The 20,307-nt window shown below is 42.4% G+C and overlaps 2 protein-coding genes across 9 annotated transcripts in view; one reads left to right on the top strand and one right to left on the bottom strand.

Annotated features, from left to right (window-relative positions):
• PTPN13 (protein tyrosine phosphatase non-receptor type 13) overlaps positions 1–7,203 on the top strand; it is a 376,092-nt gene extending 368,889 nt beyond the window's left edge. For 7 of the 8 annotated variants that reach the window (XM_069743364.1, XM_069743366.1, XM_069743365.1 and 4 more), the window contains 2 exons: positions 5,067–5,129; positions 5,576–7,203. In XM_069743364.1, the coding sequence (XP_069599465.1) occupies positions 5,067–5,129; positions 5,576–5,647 (135 nt within the window). In that variant the 3' untranslated portion in view covers positions 5,648–7,203. The remainder of the gene's footprint in view (positions 1–5,066; positions 5,130–5,575) is intronic. The other variant, XM_069743370.1, reaches the window with a different exon arrangement.
• Positions 7,204–10,024: 2,821 nt separating this feature from the next.
• SLC10A6 (solute carrier family 10 member 6) overlaps positions 10,025–20,307 on the bottom strand; it is a 38,542-nt gene continuing 28,259 nt past the window's right edge. Inside the window, 3 exon segments of the mRNA XM_069740597.1 lie at positions 10,025–10,260; positions 13,864–14,021; positions 19,907–20,082. Of these exon segments, the coding sequence (XP_069596698.1) occupies positions 10,025–10,260; positions 13,864–14,021; positions 19,907–20,082 (570 nt within the window).

Here is a 20,307-nt window from a genome sequence, read left to right on the forward strand (position 1 = left end):
GGGCTAAGCCCTGCTGTTCTCGTGCCAGTGGGTTGCTTTTGCCCTTGCCGGTCCCGAAGAGGCCCTGGACGCATATTTCTATGGATTTTATTTCGGATCTTCCCGTCTCTCAAAAGATGTCGGTCATTTGGGTGGTTTGTGATCGCTTTTCTAAGATGGTCCATTTGGTACCTTTGTCTAAATTGCCTTCCTCCTCTGATTTGGTGCCATTATTTTTCCAGCATGTGGTTCGTTTACATGGTATCCCGGAGAACATCGTTTCTGACAGAGGTTCCCAGTTTGTTTCAAGGTTTTGGCGATCCTTTTGTGCTAGGATGGGCATTGATTTGTCTTTTTCCTCGGCTTTCCATCCTCAGACAAATGGCCAAACTGAACGAACTAATCAAACTTTGGAAACATATCTGAGATGCTTTGTTTCTGCTGATCAGGATGATTGGGTGTCCTTTTTGCCGTTGGCTGAGTTCGCCCTTAATAATCGGGCCAGCTCGGCTACTTTGGTTTCGCCGTTTTTCTGCAATTCTGGTTTCCATCCTCGTTTCTCTTCAGGGCAGGTTGAGTCTTCAGACTGTCCTGGTGTAGATACTGTGGTGGATAGGTTGCAGCAGATTTCTACTCATGTGGTGGACAATTTGACATTGTCCCAGGAGAAGGCTCAACGTTTCGCTAACCGCCGGCGCTGTGTGGGTCCCCGACTTCGTGTTGGGGATTTGGTTTGGTTGTCGTCTCGTTATGTTCCTATGAAGGTTTCCTCTCCCAAGTTTAAGCCTTGTTTCATTGGTCCGTATAAGATTTCTGAGGTTATCAATCCTGTGTCATTTCGTTTGGCCCTTCCTGCTTCTTTTGCCATCCATAATGTGTTCCATAGGTCGTTATTGCGGAGATACGTGGCGCCTGTGGTTCCATCCGTTGATCCTCCTGCCCCGGTGTTGGTTGAGGGGGAGTTGGAGTATGTGGTGGAGAAGATTTTGGATTCTCGTGTTTCGAGACGGAAACTCCAGTACCTGGTCAAGTGGAAGGGTTATGGTCAGGAAGATAATTCCTGGGTTTTTGCCTCTGATGTTCATGCTGCCGATCTGATTCGTGCCTTTCATTTGGCTCATCCTGGACGGCCTGGGGGCTCTGGTGAGGGTTCGGTGACCCCTCCTCAAGGGGGGGGTACTGTTGTGAATTCTGTTGTTGGGCTCCCTCCTGTGGTCATGAATGGTACTTCGGCTGGTTCTGTCCATGGACTTCCTCTGGTGGGTGTTTCTGAGTTTCACAGGTGACGAGGTTAATTCGTTAGCTGCTGCTCTATTTAACTCCACTTAGATCTTTGCTCCATGCCACCTGTCAATGTTCCAGTATTGGTCTGTTCACTCCTGGATCGTTCTTGTGACCTGTCTTCCCATCAGAAGTTAAGTTCCAGCTTGTATTTCTTTGGTTTGCTATTTTTCTGTCCAGCTTGCTATTTAATTTGTTGTCTTGCTTGCTGGAAGCTCTGGGACGCAGAGGGAGCGCCTCCGCACCGTGAGTCGGTGCGGAGGGTCTTTTTGCGCCCTCTGCGTGGTCTTTTTGTAGGTTTTTGTGCTGACCGCAAAGTAACCTTTCCTTATCCTCGGTCTGTTCAGTAAGTCGGGCCTCACTTTGCTAAATCTATTTCATCTCTGTGTTTGTATTTTCATCTTTACTCACAGTCATTATATGTGGGGGGCTGCCTTTTCCTTTGGGGAATTTCTCTGAGGCAAGGTAGGCTTAATTTTTCTATCTTCAGGGCTAGCTAGTTTCTTAGGCTGTGCCGAGTTGCATAGGGAGCGTTAGGCGCAATCCACGGCTATTTCTAGTGTGTTTGATAGGTTTAGGGATTGCGGTCAGCAGAGTTCCCACGTCCCAGAGCTCGTCCTTATTATCAGTAACTATCAGGTCATTCCGTGTGCTCTTAACCACAAGGTCCATTATTGTCCTGACCACCAGGTCACAACAAGGACCCGGATGCCGCGGCCATTTTGGATCCGGGCCTGCTGCAGGGATGGGAGGTAAGAGACCCTCGCAGCAACGCGATCACATCGCGTTGCTGCGGGGGTCTCAGGGAAGCCCGCAGGGAGCCCCCTCCCTGAGCGATGCTTCCCTGTACCGCCAGTAAACCGCGATCATGTTTGATCGCGGTATGCCGGGGGTTAATGTGCCGGGGCCGCGGTCTGTGACCGCTCCTGGCACATATTGCCAGATGTCAGCTGCGCTAGGCAGTTGACACCCGGCCGTGATCGCCCACGCTCCCCCCGCTCTGGACGTACTATTCCGTCCTTGGGAATTAGGGCCCACCCCACATGGACAGAATAGTACGTCCAATGGCAGAAAGGGGTTAAGAGATGAAGGTCAGTCAGTCCGAAAAATTTAAAGTGTCCCCAAGTGCAGTGGCAAAAACCATCAAGCGCTACAAAGAACTGGCTCACATGAGGACCGCTCCAGGAAAGGAAGACCAAGAGTCACCTCTGCTTCTGAGGATAAGTTTATCCGAGCCACCAGCCTCAGAAATCGCAGGTTAACAGCAGCTCAGATTAGAGACTAGGTCAATGCCACACAGAGTTCTAGCAGCAGACACATCTCTTCAACAACTATTAAGAGGAGACTTTGTGCAGCAGGCCTTCATGGTAAAATAGCTGCTAGGAAACCACTGCTAAGGACAGGCAACAAGCAGAAGAGACTTGTTTGGGTTAAAGAACACAAGGAATGGACATTAGACCAGTGGAAATCTGTGCTTTGGTCTGATGAGTCCAAATTTGAGATCTTTGGTTCCAACCACCGTGTCTTTGTGCGACGCAGAAAAGCTGAACGGATGGACTCTACATGCCTGGTTCCCACCGTGAAGCATGGAGGAGGAGGTGTGATGGTGTGGGGGTGCTTTGCTGGTGACACTGTTGGGGAATTATTCAAGATTGAAGGCATACTGAACCAGCATGGCTACCACAGCATCTTGCAGCGGCATGCTATTCCATGCGGTTTGCGTTTATTTGGACCATCATTTATTTTTCAACAGGACAATGAACCCAAACACACCTCCAGGCTGTGTAAGGGCTATTTGACCAAGAAGGAGAGTGATGGGGTGCTACGCCAGATGACCTGGCCTCCACAGTCACCAGACCTGAACCCAATCGAGATGGTTTGGGGTGAGCTGGACTGCAGAGTGAAGGCAAAAGGGCCAATAAGTGCTAAGCATCTCTGGGAACTCCTTCAAGATTGTTGGAAGACCATTCCCGGTGACTACCTCTTGAAGCTCATCAAGAGAATGCCAAGAGTGTGCAAAGCAAAAGGTGGCTACTTTGAAGAACCTAGAATATAAGACATATTTTCAGTTGTTTCACACTTTTTTGTTAAGTATATAATTCCACATGTGTTAATTCATAGTTTTGATGCCTTCAGTGTGAATGTACAATTTTCATAGTCCTGAAAATACAGAAAAATCTTTAAATGAGGTGTGTCCAAACTTTTGGTCTGTACTGTACATGTGTATTTTATATTTCATCTTGTTACAGGAAATGACATCCTTATACATCTTGGTCATACATGTGCCTATGATTTATGCTATATGTTTTCTATGGTCATACGCGCTATACAATAACATTGTGCCTTAACTATTTCATTATAAATATGTGCTGAACATGCCCAAAAAAACACCTTATTTTTCTCTGCAGAATCTCTTTTTTATGTATTTTTAATTATTTTATGTATTCATTCAATAAAGATTGGCTTGTACTTAATACATTAAGGAGTTCTGTTTTCTTCGATTTTTCTGCGATGTAGAACTCCTAAGATTGTGACCGGTTTTTGGTTATGTAAAGCGGTGGATGTAAAGCTGGAAAGATTAATAATAAACTCTTATTTTGATGAATTTTCTGTACCTTGTTGCCTTCTCTCCTATAACTAGTGCTGTGTTTCTTCATGTCCATCATGCCCTTGATCACACATCCATGGCTCTATGCAGGCATCTGTCCTTTGGTATGACTGTCCCATATTCCCTGCTAGTCGTCCCTTGTTCCCTGCTAGTCGTCCCGTGTTCCCTGCTAGTCGTCCCGTGTTCCCTGCTAGTCGTCCCGTGTTCCCTGCTAGTCGTCCCGTGTTCCCTGCTAGTCGTCCCGTGTTCCCTGCTAGTTGTCCCGTGTTCCCTGCTAGTCGTCCCGTGTTCCCTGCTAGTCGTCCCGTGTTCCCTACTAGTCGTCCCGTGTTCCCTGCTAGTCGTCCCTTGTTCCCTGCTAGTCGTCCCTTGTTCCCTGCTAGTCGTCCCATATTCCCTGCTAGTCGTCCCTTGTTCCCTGCTAGTCGTCCCGTGTTCCCTGCTAGTCGTCCCGTGTTCCCTGCTAGTCGTCCCGTGTTCCCTGCTAGTCGTCCCGTGTTCCCTGCTAGTCGTCCCGTGTTCCCTGCTAGTCGTCCCGTGTTCCCTGCTAGTTGTCCCGTGTTCCCTGCTAGTCGTCCCGTGTTCCCTGCTAGTCGTCCCGTGTTCCCTACTAGTCGTCCCGTGTTCCCTGCTAGTCGTCCCTTGTTCCCTGCTAGTCGTCCCTTGTTCCCTGCTAGTCGTCCCGTGTTCCCTACTAGTCGTCCCGTGTTCCCTGCTAGTCGTCCCTTGTTCCCTGCTAGTCGTCCCTTGTTCCCTGCTAGTCGTCCCTTGTTCCCTGCTAGTCGTCCCTTGTTCCCTGCTAGTCGTCCTATGTTCCCTGCTAGTCGTTCCATATTTGCTGAACAGGGAATTGTGGACATGTGCAGAAGAAACAAAAGGACAGAAGGTCACACAGGGCCACAGTTTTGCTAGTTACTACTTTGAATAGATAAACAGCGATATGTAAGCTAGTAATAACTGGTACAGCAACAGAAGATGGAAACTTGGCAGCATTTAAATATGAATATATTAATAATCTTTACATCATATGTTAATTTAAATCTAGTTATAAGAAAGTGGCTAAATGCCTATAAAACTAAAATAGTTATTCTTGGTTTTCTATATTTTTCAAAGGATTAAGATAATGTAGCTTGCTTTCTTGCCTGCTTTTACATTGTAATATTTTGATTTGTAAATTCTATACTTTTTGGTTCCCCAGTTCAGTATCTCAGATTTGGTGCGAACAATGAGGCTTCAGAGACATGGGATGATCCAGACAGAGGTAAATAACATATTAGAAACTTTGAAATAGTCTTGGGGCCCATTAATTAAGACTGGCTTTGCATACACCAGTCTGAATGAAGAGCTCACTGGAATACGATGCCCCAAATTCATTAAGAGGTGCATGCCGCTTATTGAATTCGGTGCATCTTCTCAGTGACGTCTTGCGAGAAATGCTACCACAGTCCCAGAATGCAGTAGCATTTCTGGCATATTAAACGTTTGCTGAATTTGACGGGCGCGTGTAGCTTTGCCCTGTCCTGCCCCAGCTCCTTCCCAACTTTGTCCATTTTGGCAGAGCTGCTTCAAACTATTGCGAAAACGCCAAAAGTAGAAAAATGTTTGCACCTTTTTAAAATGTCTTTTATACTCATCCACATTCCAGTGTAATACGAATTTACATACATCTTAGTGCAATGCAACTAACAGCTGTTCTCTTCATTTTAGGAGCAATACATGTTCTGTTATCAAGTCATCCTGTATGTCCTGAAAAGACTGCAGGCAGAAGAGAACCAGTAATGGACCAGTGATAACTCTCTACATGTAGATATGGTCTGTACTTAAAGGGCCAGTAAATAATAAACAAGAGCTGCATTTTAGTAGCTTACTTATACCATGCTCATTTGGTATCAGCTCCAGTGGATGCCAAGAGCAGTTGTTTATACTGCTGTTTTATTTTGTTTGGGTTGGAAGGGTTTATAAAGACAGTATTTTAATAAACAGACACTTGTTCCTATAGTATACATGGTTCTTAGCATGGTACGCTTTTATGTTTGCAGATAACTTTTTTTCCAAATATTTTCACAATGAAAAGGTTAGTTTTGTAGATGACACCTTAACCTCTCAATGACCGCCAATACTTCTTTTTACTGACCTGAGATATAAGAGACTAGCATTCCCATACAGGAGACAATCCAGCAGCTGTCGGCTGTACACTATAGCTGACTACTTGCTGCATCAGCAACGATCAGTTTTGGCACCGTCCATATCTGTTTAACCCCTTAGATGCTGCTGTCAATATTGACTACATCATATAAATGGTTAAGACTGTGGCTTTTCCCTCTTTATCCCCATTGACATCCTGAGATCATGATTGTGTGGTCCTGATGTTTGTCATGGCAATTCATGGCCAAATACTGGCCTTATAGTCTCCCGGCTACAGTGGCCTATTCAGAAGTTAGCGACTTTTAGGTGGCAAAAATACACTTTCTCATTCCTATCATGCTATTTTGCATTAATTCCTGAAATTCACCTGAAGGGTTAATAATCTACCTGACAGCAGTTTTCAATATGTCGGGGGGTGCTGTTTTTAAAATGGTATCGCTGTTGGGATTTTTCCAATATATAGGACCCGCAAAGTCACTTCAGACCTGGATAGGTCCTTCAAAAAATAATTTTGTAAATTTCCTTGGAAAAATGAAAACTTACTGCTACATTTTAAAAGCTCCAAAAATGCTACCAAAATAAAATATCATTTTACAAATGGTGCTGATGTAAAGCCGACATGAGGGAAATGTTATTTATTAATGTTTTGCTATGTGATCACTATCTGGGTTAATGGTATAATCATTCAAGGTTTGAAAATTGCATTTTTATTTTTTTTTTTGCATTTTTGTCACATTTGATATTTTTAAAAAATAAACACAAAATCTATGAAAATGAACAAATGAAAGTCAGACATTGCTTTTTATCCATGCTTACACAGATTTATCAAACTAAATTTACCATTATCATAAAGTATAATGTGTCTTGAAAGAAAGAATCTCCAAACAAATGGAATATGTTGTAGCTTTCCAGAGTTATTACCACATAAATTGATACTGGTCAGATTTTTTTAAAAATTGGCCCGGTCACTAAGGGGTTAAAACAGTATTTAAAAAGGCGGAAATATGTGTTTCTACAAACCCAGAATAGTAAGTTTATTGTAATTATTGCATACATTTCATAGAGTTTTATGTACTATTTATATACTTTTACAAAATTAAATAAAGCTACCCTGTGCCCAGCTGTATAAATTGGCACGCTCTTTCTCTACCTTGTAAATAAACCATGCACATTAAAATGTATATATAAAACTGTGTGGTTTCCTCTGCATTTTATCACTGCCTCAGCCTCTACCAGGCTGCCAGCTGCTGAGACATGGACAATACCATCCTGGTGGCTCAGTGGTCAGCAGCATTGGCGGTCTGGATGTCAATCCGACAAAAGGCCACACTTGCATTGAATTTGCTTGTGTGGGTTTCCTCCCGTACTCCAAAAATATAATAGGTTAATTGGCACACTATAATTGAGAATTATTACATTCATGCCCCTTTGGTCACAAGGACTTATGTGAATGATGGCAATCTCTATAATGCTGTAAGTAAGGGCCCATTTACCTTCCTGCATTGCGGGCTTCAGACAACCACAGATCAGGTATACGTGCATAGAACATCATGTTCTTGGCAGCAATTGTTCATCGGGTGATTGCTGAAAAAAACTGAAAAGGGATACAATTCCTTGTTCTTGGTGGAGATGAGTCTGTTCATGTGTAGCGGTAAGTTGTCCATATTCATAGTTGAAAAGCGGTATATATAGTGTCTGCCAGTGGCCAGTATGGAGATAGATGGGCTATGCCTAAATCTTTGTATTTTTTTTAGATACTTAGCCGCCAGCCTATTCCCTCTCAGCACTTTGATTGACAGCCTGCTTGACATCATATGTGTGCAGACCATGCTGTCAATATACAGGGGAGTGATTACAGAAGCTTTCACAGCAAAGTGCGTGGTGACTAGTGATGAGCGAGCGTACTCGTTGCTCGTGTTTTCCCGAGCACACTCAGATGGTCCAGGCTTTACACCATGCGGCACTTGCTCCTGTTGTGTACATACAAATTTTAAGAAAACGAGACAACTTAAATTTTATAACTCTAACAGCACGCAGGAATTTAGTATTAAAGACTATATCGTGTTGGTCATCAGGAGTGATATACTTAATTAAATGCCCTTGCAATAAAATTTATGTAGGCCACACTAAGCGCAAACTTAGGGATCGACTGAAAGAACATCTTAATAATATAGAAAAAGGCTTTGCTGGCCATCCCCTCTCGAGACATTTTAGGGAGCACCACGGTAGATCCTCAAAGGGGCTAACATTCTGTGGGATTCAGGTAGTACACAAGAATTGGAGGGGAGGTGACTATATTAAATTAATGTCACACACCGAATCCAGGTGGATTTTTATGCTGGACAGTTTAGCCCCTAGGGGTTTGAACCATGAGTTAGAGTTATACGCCTTTAAGTAATATTCCAGTTCTATATATTTTGATGAATAAATTATTAATTTTAATTTTTAAGCCTTTTACTTGCCCCACAACTTACAGTTGTGTACCTTTTCCCTGTAATTCTCCCTCCTTTCTTTCACTCCTCCCTCTTTCTTTTTGGGTGGCCCTCGGTACCTTTGGGTCATTCTTTTATCATAAGTATGGTTTCACATTTTTATAGATATATAAATACTCAAATTTTAATTAAAATAGGTTTTAACAATATTCCTTTTTAACTTAATAAAAGTTTTTTGTAGTTTCATGTATTTTATATGTTTGTTTTAAATGACACATTGGAATACAATTATGCTCACTTCTGGCCTAAGGGTGCATTTTTGATCATGAGACTAGGTAGCTTGCTTATTTATAATCAGTTTTGAGGCGGTTCCCTAGCTTTTCCCCGGGGGTCCTTTACGGCACACATATACATATACATTTTTTCTGTCAGCGGTGGGCGGGGCTTTTTCTTTATATACAGAGCAGCAGACAGCCGGGACCTTTAGTCCTGATGAAGAAGGTCTGGTGACCTTCGAAACGCGTAGGCAATAGGTCCTGCTCGGCATCCGTCTCCTGCTCTTTCCCTCCAGCTCTAGGTGATGTCACCCAGACCACGCCCCCTCACACACCGCTTCAGTTTAGCGGCGCCTTTGACCGAGACACGCCGCTTGCCAGTTTCTCTGGTGCGCGTGGCGGCTAGGCACTAACAGGGGAGGACGCTCCCCACAGGGGAGGACGCTCCCCACAGGGGAGGACGCTCCCCACAGCTCTGCCGCCCCACGCCGCCGCTCCTATCTCTAGCTCTGGATGCACGGAGGCTAATTTGTCTCCTTCTTCCGGCAAACCACCGCGTCGCAACAGACACGGTACTGACACTGCAGCAATACAATATCAGTAAGTGCTCGCCACATTTTTTTCTAATTGGTACCATCTTTTTGACATTTATTGGCTATTCAATCACTTGTCTGGTTATATGACCACTTCTGCCAGTGACTTATAGCAAGTGTTTATTTGTTATTCATTATTTTATATTTCCTTCCTGGTACATGCTTAAAAGAATATATAATACGAAAAGGGAAGAATCATAAACTGTGTGACATATAATCCCATTAAAACTTTAAAGTTTTTTATAAAATAGTTGCTAATCATCTTTAAAGTTTTAATGGGATTATATGTCACACTGGTACATGCTTACCATCACTGGTGGCTTATTGCTAATGCGTTAACCTTTATATATACCGGAACACTCAGGTTCATTTAAATTTGTCATTGTCTGAACTGGCCTAGTTAATCATCCTTAATTAGGGTAGCGCGCTGACCCCAATTTTCTAGTTTTTTTGCCTTCCAATATCTATAACAGCATAGTTAGAAAAAGCACATATCGCTAAAATGTAGTGAACCTTACAACAAGTCATTTTAAGATATTTATTAGCCATAGATACAAATCGTATTAAAGCCTATTAGGAAAAGTCAATTTTTGATGAAACCATAATAATCCATAATTACATTATCATGGCGACATAGCTAAATAACATGCTATGATACAGAACACATCACTAAATGTAACTCTCTCCTAAAAGAAACAATCTTCTAATATCTTAGCAACCTGCATAATAAGTCATAGAACGGTGTCCTTGGAGATTGTAGATATTACAAAAAGTTGCCCCAGTCGGGAAAATGGTGTCACTGGTGCTTCTATCTGGTTCTCTGGCACAGTCAGAGTTGAAATTGCAGTTCCCATTGATTATATCATTCATTATAATGTGACCTTCTAAATGGTTGACAAAGGTTTCATTACTTCTGGAACTGAAATTTCTCTTATATAACTGGTAGGCTGAAATGAAAGCAATCATAGCTTTACTACACAGAAAGGTTTTGGACATATACCGTAAATATTATCATTTGAGGTTGTACCACTTGTAGCCGTCCTACTTCATGAATGACACCTCTTGCGTCATCCACATCGCTGTATGACATCTCGTGCCTGCTCAGAAATATAGCGTTTCGCACTTGCGCAGTTGCTTTTTCCAACTATGGGCAAAGCCGAAAAACAGAAGTGTCATGCGCTGGCACATGTACCTCCAGCTCATGCACAGGCAAAAAATGCAATATTTCGAGCAAGCAGTGTGGATCGTTTCCATGTCAGAAGGACGGCGAGCAGAAGTCGGGAGGAGGGATGCAGAGGCCCGAAATCACACCCATCGGACCGGACTGATAAGCTTACCATACAGCGCTGGAGAAATTAAAAAAGATTTTTGGGAGTATACAAGGGGAGTCGGGGGGGTTCTATAAGGATTTAGGGAATGCATAGCAGATGTTGAGTAAGGTGATATTTTTAGCTGCTATTTCATAAAACTAATGACAGGTTCCCTTTAACTACTTTTCCAGGTTTACATCAGTCTCGAGAGCAGGAGACTCTGTGATAAGTTTTGCAAAGACTTTGCAGCAGTAATTCGTACCGAACACATGTATATTGTGCTGCATGTATAGTTGTGGGAAATCCATCACTGCTCACATTACATTTATAGATCTGCAGTATACATCACACAGCAGGCGCTGACAAAACAGCATAAGGATCACAAAGCACACCGAGGCTGGGGCATAGACATGACAGAAGACACCAGAATTGGGGCATAGATATGACCGGAGACACCGGGGCTGGAGCATAGACTTACCAGGGGAAGCTGGGGTATATATATGACAGGAGATATTGGGGCTTGGGCATACACATGACAGGAGACACTGGTGCTGAGGCATACACATGACAGGAGACACTGGTGCTGAGTCATACACGTGACTGGTGACACCGAGGCTTGGGCATACATATGACTGGAGACACCGAGTCTGAAGCATAGACTTACCAGGGGAAGCTGAGGCATACACATGACAGGAGTCACTAGTGCTGGGGATTACACATGACTGAAGACACCGAGGCTGGGGCATACATATGACTGGAGACACCAAGCCCAGGCCTACGCATGGCTTTAGGCATTGGACTGGAGGCTCTGCTGCTCTCTTCTGTGGGACAGAAGTGCATTCCACGCTAACTCCGCTCACAGAGTACATTCCATTACACGCGCCACAGCGTTCTGTAGTGAACATTGTGTGCGTGTGCTCACCCAGTAATAAATTTAAGGGCTGTCAAAATGCAGTTGCCAGCCTGAGCACTTCGGTTACTGAGAATCTGCAGGGGGCCGTAGAGAAGTTAATCACCAGTGGGCAGGAGGTTCTCCATCCCTGCTCTAAACAGTCCCCTAGAGCAGCAGTGGAGAGCCTGCAGTGAAGCAGGGGTTGGTAAGTAAAGCTCTGTTTTTTTTAAATGAGCAAGCTGGTAGGCTTTAAAAAAAATATGAAAAATGGAAACTCCCTTTAAGAGCTAATGCAGACATGTGCCATCAGATTTTTGATTTGTTAGCACACAGCACACTGACCCATGTTATTTTTCTCGGTCTGACTCAGAAAAATATCGCAGAATTCAAGTCTATGGGTACATAAAAAACATATGGACTCCACATGGCACATCCAAGTGGCATCTGATTTTTACGGATACATTTCTTTTATAAATCTAGCACACTGTATTTGATCCAAGTACATTTTTTAGTGTAGATGATTAAAAATGGATCACACATGGACATAAAAACCAGACACACGAATAAAAATCGGATGTAAATTAGAAAACAACCGTCCAAGTTTTCTGGATGAAACTTGGATGATTTTTCATACCCCAGCCTGCAGCCTAAAGCTGATCAGTAAAGCATTAGTAAGAGTGACCATACCACACATCACCCATACAATTCAGAACTTTAGATAAAATAAGAGAGCAGGGAGCCATGCAAAAAGAAGAAATGGGTATTGGGAGAAGAAAACTAAAAAGTCAAGCACCATGAAGGTACAGTATGTTCACTTGGCGTTTGGAGCAGTTCTTCTTTGAAACCCTACTTAAAACATTTGAAGGAATGAATATATGCATTTCTATGTAAAATAACTTTCTGTTCATATGTTCTGGCTTTTGAGAGTCTTTTAACCACTTCAGGGTTTGAAAGATACTAAGCAGCTAAAAGTAGTGAGCTTACCATTCCTGAGCTGACGATATAAGTCAATGCCCGCTCATCTTTTTGAGCATTTTGTCAGCAATTTTGTTTGTTTCAAAAACTTTCAGCAGTCAAAACCATTGAAATGTTCTTGGGAAACGAGCAAAAAATTAAAAAAAAAAACTGCTTCAGGTTTACAAAACGCCAGAGAAAAGGAGAGTTTCACTAAGTGTCTAGCGCTTGAAAAATGAATGTTTTTGGCTTTCTTGAAAAAGCTGTTGTGTGCATGTACCCTAATAATGAGAGATAAAAACTGGCTTTTGGAATGGAATAATGTGTTATGTAGGAGGGCTGGTGCACTAGCTGCTTGGTCCCTGAGACTTGTCTAGTGCTCCATTAGGGGTCGCTTATCAATACGACTACGGTATATGGCCTTGGTCTAATTCGGTGTCCAGAAGAAGATCTATGGTAACTTAGTCATTAGAATGGAATGTAGACAATGTGAGGTAATATATACTGTGTACTGAGCTGTGGAATATGTTGCTGGTAAAATAATATAAAGGAAATAAACTTGATTTAATACAAATAAAAGTCAGTAAAATAGGCCTCTCGTGAACGTTGTCAGGGTTATCATAGTAAGTCCCATTCTCTTGCACATGGTACGGAATCAATGTTGCTGTTTGAAAAAAGGAAGAATGGATTTTGTATTCAGATGAAAATCTGACAATCTGGGGAACACTATGCATAGAACAAAAAAAAGAAAATTAAACAGAAACCAATAAAATCTTTACCAATGTGACTCTTGGCCACAGACCTAACCCAAATTATTTTAATTAGGACCATTTACGGGATTTCAATTTGAACAGAGTATGTCATCCCAATCATACTGCTCCACTGATTCTGGAACATTTTTTCTTCTTCCTTGAACCCAGTAGGTGTATGCCACAAAATTTCCCTGGGAGTTTTTCCCATGTGTCCTCCGATGGTAGCCAATCAACATATGGCTGCGTTAACAAAATTCTGTGTTGAAGGAAAAATCTGCATCTTGTAGATTGTGAGCCCTCGCGGGCAGGGTCTTCTCTCCTCCTGTACCAGTTGTGACTTGTATTGTTCAAGATTATTGTACGTGTTTTTATTATGTATACCCGCCTCACATGTAAAGCGCCATGGAATAAATGGCGCTATAATAATAATAATAATCCTTATTACCAGGCGCATAACTTTGGAATGGAGAATCAGAGAAGAAACTGAAAAACTGTTTCAGAATCGGTGGTGCAGGTTCATTAGGAGGTGTTCAGTTTAAATTAAAATATTCAGTGAAAGGACCTCTTTAAATGGGTATTCTGAGAAAATATTAATTGTGTTTCTGTTAGTTTTTAATGTGAGCCAACATAATGATCTCTTACCAGCTACAAGGAGCATTCCATTAAGAAACTGGAAAGATGCATATATCAGTGGAAAGGTGAACATCTCAACAAGTTGCTGAGGTTTAAAGGACAACTGAAGAACAGTAAAACACATCTGAGTATTCTGGGCTCCCGTCTCTAGAGCAATTGTTCTGCATCTGGAAATGGAAAGAAAGAATACTTGAAGCAATGGTTTACTCCATACATTTCCTGTGGTTATTATCAGGGGCTTACATGGAAATCATGAGGCCCCAGCCCTAAAAAAAAAAATAAAGGGGTCATGGCACAGACATAGGCTTACCTCAAAACTTACGGATTGTGGCACTTAAACAGCAATTTTGTCATTACTGAAGACTCTTAGTATTCTTTCACACTGCGATACTCAGAGTCTGATTTTCCCCCAAATTCCCCCACACAATTTGTCCCCGCTATACACCATATAAAGCTTCCAGTATGATGCTGCCATGGGGGCACCGAATAATGCTTCCACAGTCTTCAACAATGTATGATGCTCCCACTGTGCCCCCACACAGTATAGTGTCCACACAGATCCTCTATATATAATATGAGGTTCCCAGTGACTCAACATAGTATGATGCACCAACAGTATGATGCTTTCAGGCAGTCCTCCACACACAGTATGATATTCTCACAGTTCCCTCACGTAGTGTGATTCCCCACAGTATGATGCTCCCACAGCGCCCCCATGGCCCCAAAGTTCACCACCCACTGTATGGTGCCCCTAAGATGCTTTTTCGCAGCACATACATAGTCCTCCACACACAATATGATAGCTCCCATAGTGCCCCCAGCACTGTATAATGGCCTTATAGTCATTCAGTATGGTTCTCCCACAGTTAACCTACATACTGTGATGCACCCACAGCCAGTCCACAGGGTCATGGCCCCCAAAGCTTCTCACACACAATATCATGCCCCAACAGTCCCCACACACAGAATGATGACCCAAAGGCTCCTCACACATAGTATTGTGCCCCACAATCAGTCCGATTCAGAATGATGTTCCAAAACATAGTTTGATGACCCTAAATCCCACCCAGAAAAGTATGATACCCCCACAGCCCTCCCACTAAAGCATGATGCCCCCATAAATTATGATTTATCAAACATCCCACTTTACACAGTATGATGGCACCTGCAGCCCCTAAGTATGTAAACACCCTCGAAATCAAGACACTGGGGGAGGGCCAGGCTTTCCCATCTTGCAGGCCCAAAAGGGGCCACATGATCTATTGTCATTATCAGTACACCAATAAGTTCTAATATCAGAGGTGCTTCATATAAAGTGTCTTATTTATAATATAATGAAGGGGCGCATACTAACAGCTTGGGGTCCCTGTGCAAGAAATGTGTCTGGGCCCCCATCCTTCCCCAGTATGCTGCTTATGATGAGGGCAATCTGGCCATGGGACCCCCAGAGGCTCGGGCTCTGAGAAACAAGCCAGATTGCCCTCATTATTACTGCCCTGCATGCAGGGGTCTACATAGAGTTCACACCATAGCAAAAGTTCAATTTGGGCCCTCCACACCTCTAAAAAAAATATATAGTTCTATTTTTTCACTGAGATGGAGATATATATACTGTATGTGTAATAAATATATATCCGTTAGAATTCGGTTTTTCTGGTTCCAGTGCAGTCATGTGACAACTAGTGTCAGCAATGTCAGTGAATATAACACTGCTGATGTGTCACATGACAGCAAGTGTGCAAAGCACATACTCGTGGATACGTGATTACTGCCAGAATGCAACCATGTATATATTATGTTACATTATATGTCTGGTATCTGAATCATCCGGTATCTGCTCTATTCATTGTCTATGGAACTGATGAAAATAGCCGAGCGCAGATCTCAGCAGCTATATAAATAATGAATAGAGCAGAGGCCAAGCATGTACAACTCTGCTCCATTCAGGACAAGATTGTAGACCCCTGTTCTCAGAATCTCTGGGGGGCCCAGTGGTCAAATCCCCAGTGATCACACATACATCTACACATACACAGTACATACATACACTATACATGCATACACTGTACATACATGTACCGTACATACATACAAACATATACCGTACATACACACAAGATGGTGGACCAGTTTGTGACAGAGTGCATCAGGGGAAAAATATCCCTGGGGGCTATGCTCAGCAATCTTCTGAAGTTCATGAGAAGCACTGTATCACTGGAGGATTGGGTAGAGAGACTAAAGAGCATGCTGTGCATGTACCCCTGACCTCTACCATACAGGCCGAGTTAGCCCTTCTGACACGTGACAGAGAGGCCTGACCGACAGTCATGTACCGCCAGCCTAAGGACCATGATACTGTGTATCTTGCATTGCGCAAGCGTGTACTACGGAGGACACAGCATGAACTTCAACGCAATATTGCGGCCAGCATGCAGCCAGCGGGTAAGGAAAGGGTGAATCAAACACCCGAAAACTCCGCCCATATGACCACAAACCTATCCTGCCAAATTCAGGTGACAGGTTCCCTTTAAGCTGTTTGAGCAGTCATAATGTGATTGCTCATATGTGATTCGCATACACACTGTCACATGCTGATTAGCTGCTCTTCTTAATTATTTTATAACTATATCCCTTACATGAAGAGAAGCAGGAAGAGAAGCTTTTTGGCACATGACTGTAAGAATGAAAATCACATATGAGTGATCATGTGTTGACCACTAGAACTGGCAAGCCGATTTGAATCCTGGACAGTGAATATATAACACACTGTTAGGGTTTGACATGTTACAGTTAATTTTATAATTAATTATCTTAACATAGACATAGATATAATAATCCTTAACTTGTTGGACAGCACAAAACTTCATTAAAGGGGTAGTCCAGGTTTATCATGAAAGTCTGTAGTCACTCTGTATGACTGCAGACTTGTGAAAACTCGCACCACGCATAGCGTGCGATGTGAGAATTCTCTGGTGCTGGAAGTGATCATGAGACTAGAAGTACGCAATATGCGTACTCCTGACTACATTTCAAATAGACATTAGTGACTGCTCAATTCACTTATATTTAGTGTGGCCATGTACATCTAGTCAGAATGTGGCAAGAAGTATGCATATCGCATACTTGCAGTAACTTGAAAACTCACTCTATCCGCCTGGACTGAAGAATCCTTACAGCACACATTGGGCGAACTGTGAGGGTTTGCAAGTCTAGAGATACACAGAGTGGCTGCACACTTTTGTGAAAAATTTGGCCAACCACTCTAAGATAACTATGTATCACATTATTTGAAAAGTTATGGATTGTTACATGTATACATGATCAGAACAAATAACAGTACATGAATACATCACGTGATCCACACAAAGTACTGAGATACATCACCAGAATCATTAACCGTAAAGAAATACATAATCAGAATCACTATTAATGCAGGAAAACATCACAAGAACCATTATCAGGTCACCAGTACCCACATCAGTACATGAACAAAACACCAAGCTCTATATATTGTATTGCATGAACCTACAATTCCTGGTATGTCTATATCAATGGTAACGTTTCTCCTTATGGAGAGTGACATACCAACTCTGGCTTGTCAAGGTAAGGAGGCTTATTCACCGTGCAATGCTCCTCTGGGAAATTTAATATGGTAATTGCCTCTTCAGAGAAAAAGAGGACTTAAACTCTATAGCGCCGCCCGTTGGAAGTAGCGATCCTACAAGTCACAACCCTTTAATGAGTATGTCACTCTCCATAAGGAGAAACGTTGCCCCTTAGGCCCCAGTCCAGAGCCTCTCATCTAGCCAAATTAGTTCTCATGCTTTGCACTGATGAAGGCCAACAGCCTGAAACACTGTGTCTGCGAATTGAGATACTGATTTGGCTTTTATTGCACGACTCGTTAACGGGTTGATTCTGACTTGTAGGATCACTACTTCCAACAGGTGGCGCTATAAAGTTTAAGTCCTCTTTTTCTCTGAAGAGGCAATTTGCATATTAAATTTCCCAATATATCAATGGTAAGAAGATGCTGGGAGTTGTTCTTAACAGCCATCATCAGACTGTAGACCATACAGAAATCACAGTACTGATTAGACACAAGCAGGTGACATTTTCTCTGATTGGATTTGTTCTCTTCTTTTCTATTTCATTAGATGTTATAATGACTTTTAACATTCACAGCTCATCTCTACAGACTTCCTTCTTCTGCAGTCTCCTGCAACACACCCTCACGTTGCCATTAAAAATAATAGTCATTATAATGCTTCTTAAAAAAATCAAATATCTGCACTAAACTGTGCTCATGAATAAATAATTGCCCCTCACTGTGCTCCCTGCAGAAAATATGACCCCACACTGTCCCTCTGATGGTACATGTCCCCACATTGTCCTCTCCTATAAAATACTGCCTCTACAACTTCCCCTTTTATGAAATATAATGGCTGCACTGTCCTCCTTATGCACGATAACATGTACTGTCCTGCCCTTACTGGCAATAACTGCCATACTGTCCGTCTTCATTAGCTATAACCACCACACTGTTCACTCTGATTAGCTATAACTACTACACTGTCCATATCTTAAGCTTCCCCCACCATGTGGATCCCTTTCCATAGTGGGCCCCCTGTTCACACTGTCCCCTCACACTGTGCCCCACCTATACTGCCCAGTCTCCATACTGTATCCCCTTTTCATGCACCCCCCAGAGCATGCTGTTCCCTTGTTCGTACTCCCTTTTTTCACTGCAACCACACAACCCAATCTCTATACTGTGTCCTCTCACACATTTTCCCCTACTCTGTCCCTTCAGTCTAACACCTGTACTGTCCCTTTACTACCCCAGACTGTCCCTGCACACTTTTTTCACCCTATAATGTACACATATATTTTTCGCAATAATACTGCCCCCTCACACTATTCTTCCTCACACTAATCCACCTATTCTGTCCCCTCACACTATTCCCCCTATACTGTCCCCTCACACTATTCCCCACATGCTATCCACTCACACCTACTCCCTTACTCTACCCTCAAAATATTTCCTCCCTCCAAATAAAACTCCTGTTTCTTCAGCTCCATCAGAACGCATTCTTTATCACCATGCTTGTGCTATGTGATGCAGTAGTGATGTCAGCAGTATGATCAATTACGAGTACAATTGAATGCAGAGAGCCAGTGTTTTACATATTCACCAAGCCGTCTGTTGCTTTGACAACTGGGTTGGGGAATAGCTGAATCCCACTCCCTGAGATGATGAATTGCCCCCAACTGGGAGGCATTAGGCTGAAACCTATAATAGAAGGAGTATAGCCCTAATCAAAAACATAGAGAGGTGCAATGAAGCACTAATTCAAGTAGACCAATAACTATGAGACCTAAAAACTGCTTTGAATAATCATTAAATACACCCAAAATGATTAACAGACTATTTACTTTATTGTTAGGACACCAATTTGACAAAACAATATAAAAGAAACATATACAAGACAAAAATAAAAAAAACACACAATATTAAAAATTGTAGGCAGAGGAAAATAAACACCATGAACCATACATTGCATGGTCGTATATCAGCAATATAAGTAGATATATTTATATATAAGGTGCAAGTGCATTAAAGAAAGGTATAGGAATATAAGAGTTGTAATTAAAAAATAATTAAGGATAAATATCACATATGCAAATATGAATCATGAAAAAATAAGTAATGAAAAGAAGTTACTAACCCGGGTTCATGGTGAAAATGCTATCGCTGCCCTACACTCCAACGTGTGTTTCATCCTAGCTTGCTGAGGGATCATTAGGCTGCATGATAGCGTCCCCCTGTTGGCTACGTCTTGGACAAATGCCTTGCCTAACGCCTTCCCAGTAATGTCCCTAATCGGCAGTTCAAAATTAGACTTGCTGGATCTTTAACTCCTCCAACATCATCTGCAGGGGAGAGTTGGGATGACCCAATACACAATTGTTCTAACTGACCAATAATTTCTCGTATAATTGATTTGAGGGTTGAATGAAAAGAACAAGGTTATAGAACTGTATTTCCAACCTTTGCCAGGACTGATGTGTAATAACTGCTAAGCAGAAGCCTGAAATGTAGCCAAGTAGAGGATAGATGATGCCAATGGTGAGGATGGAGATATCTGTGTTCCAGGAGCCTTTGTATAGCACCGCACTGGCTGTACCTATAATAAGCATCAGGAGTCCTCCAGTAATAGAGCCAACCTAGTCAAAAACAAAAACACATTCATGTAGTTATCACCACTTCGTGCCATTAAATGATCGCCTTCCTTACACTCTACTCTTGTAGGTTTCAGTTCGCTCCTCTTTCGTATTTACACCTATGTTTTCACCTAGCTTAATGTTCATAGGCTGATAACATACTCTCTGATATTCTTGTCTTCTGACACGCTTTATTTTCTGCTTTTATTGCTGTCTGTGATAATAATG

This window comes from Ranitomeya imitator, chromosome 1 (assembly GCF_032444005.1).
Source record: "Ranitomeya imitator isolate aRanImi1 chromosome 1, aRanImi1.pri, whole genome shotgun sequence".
Lineage (NCBI taxonomy): Eukaryota > Metazoa > Chordata > Amphibia > Anura > Dendrobatidae > Ranitomeya > Ranitomeya imitator.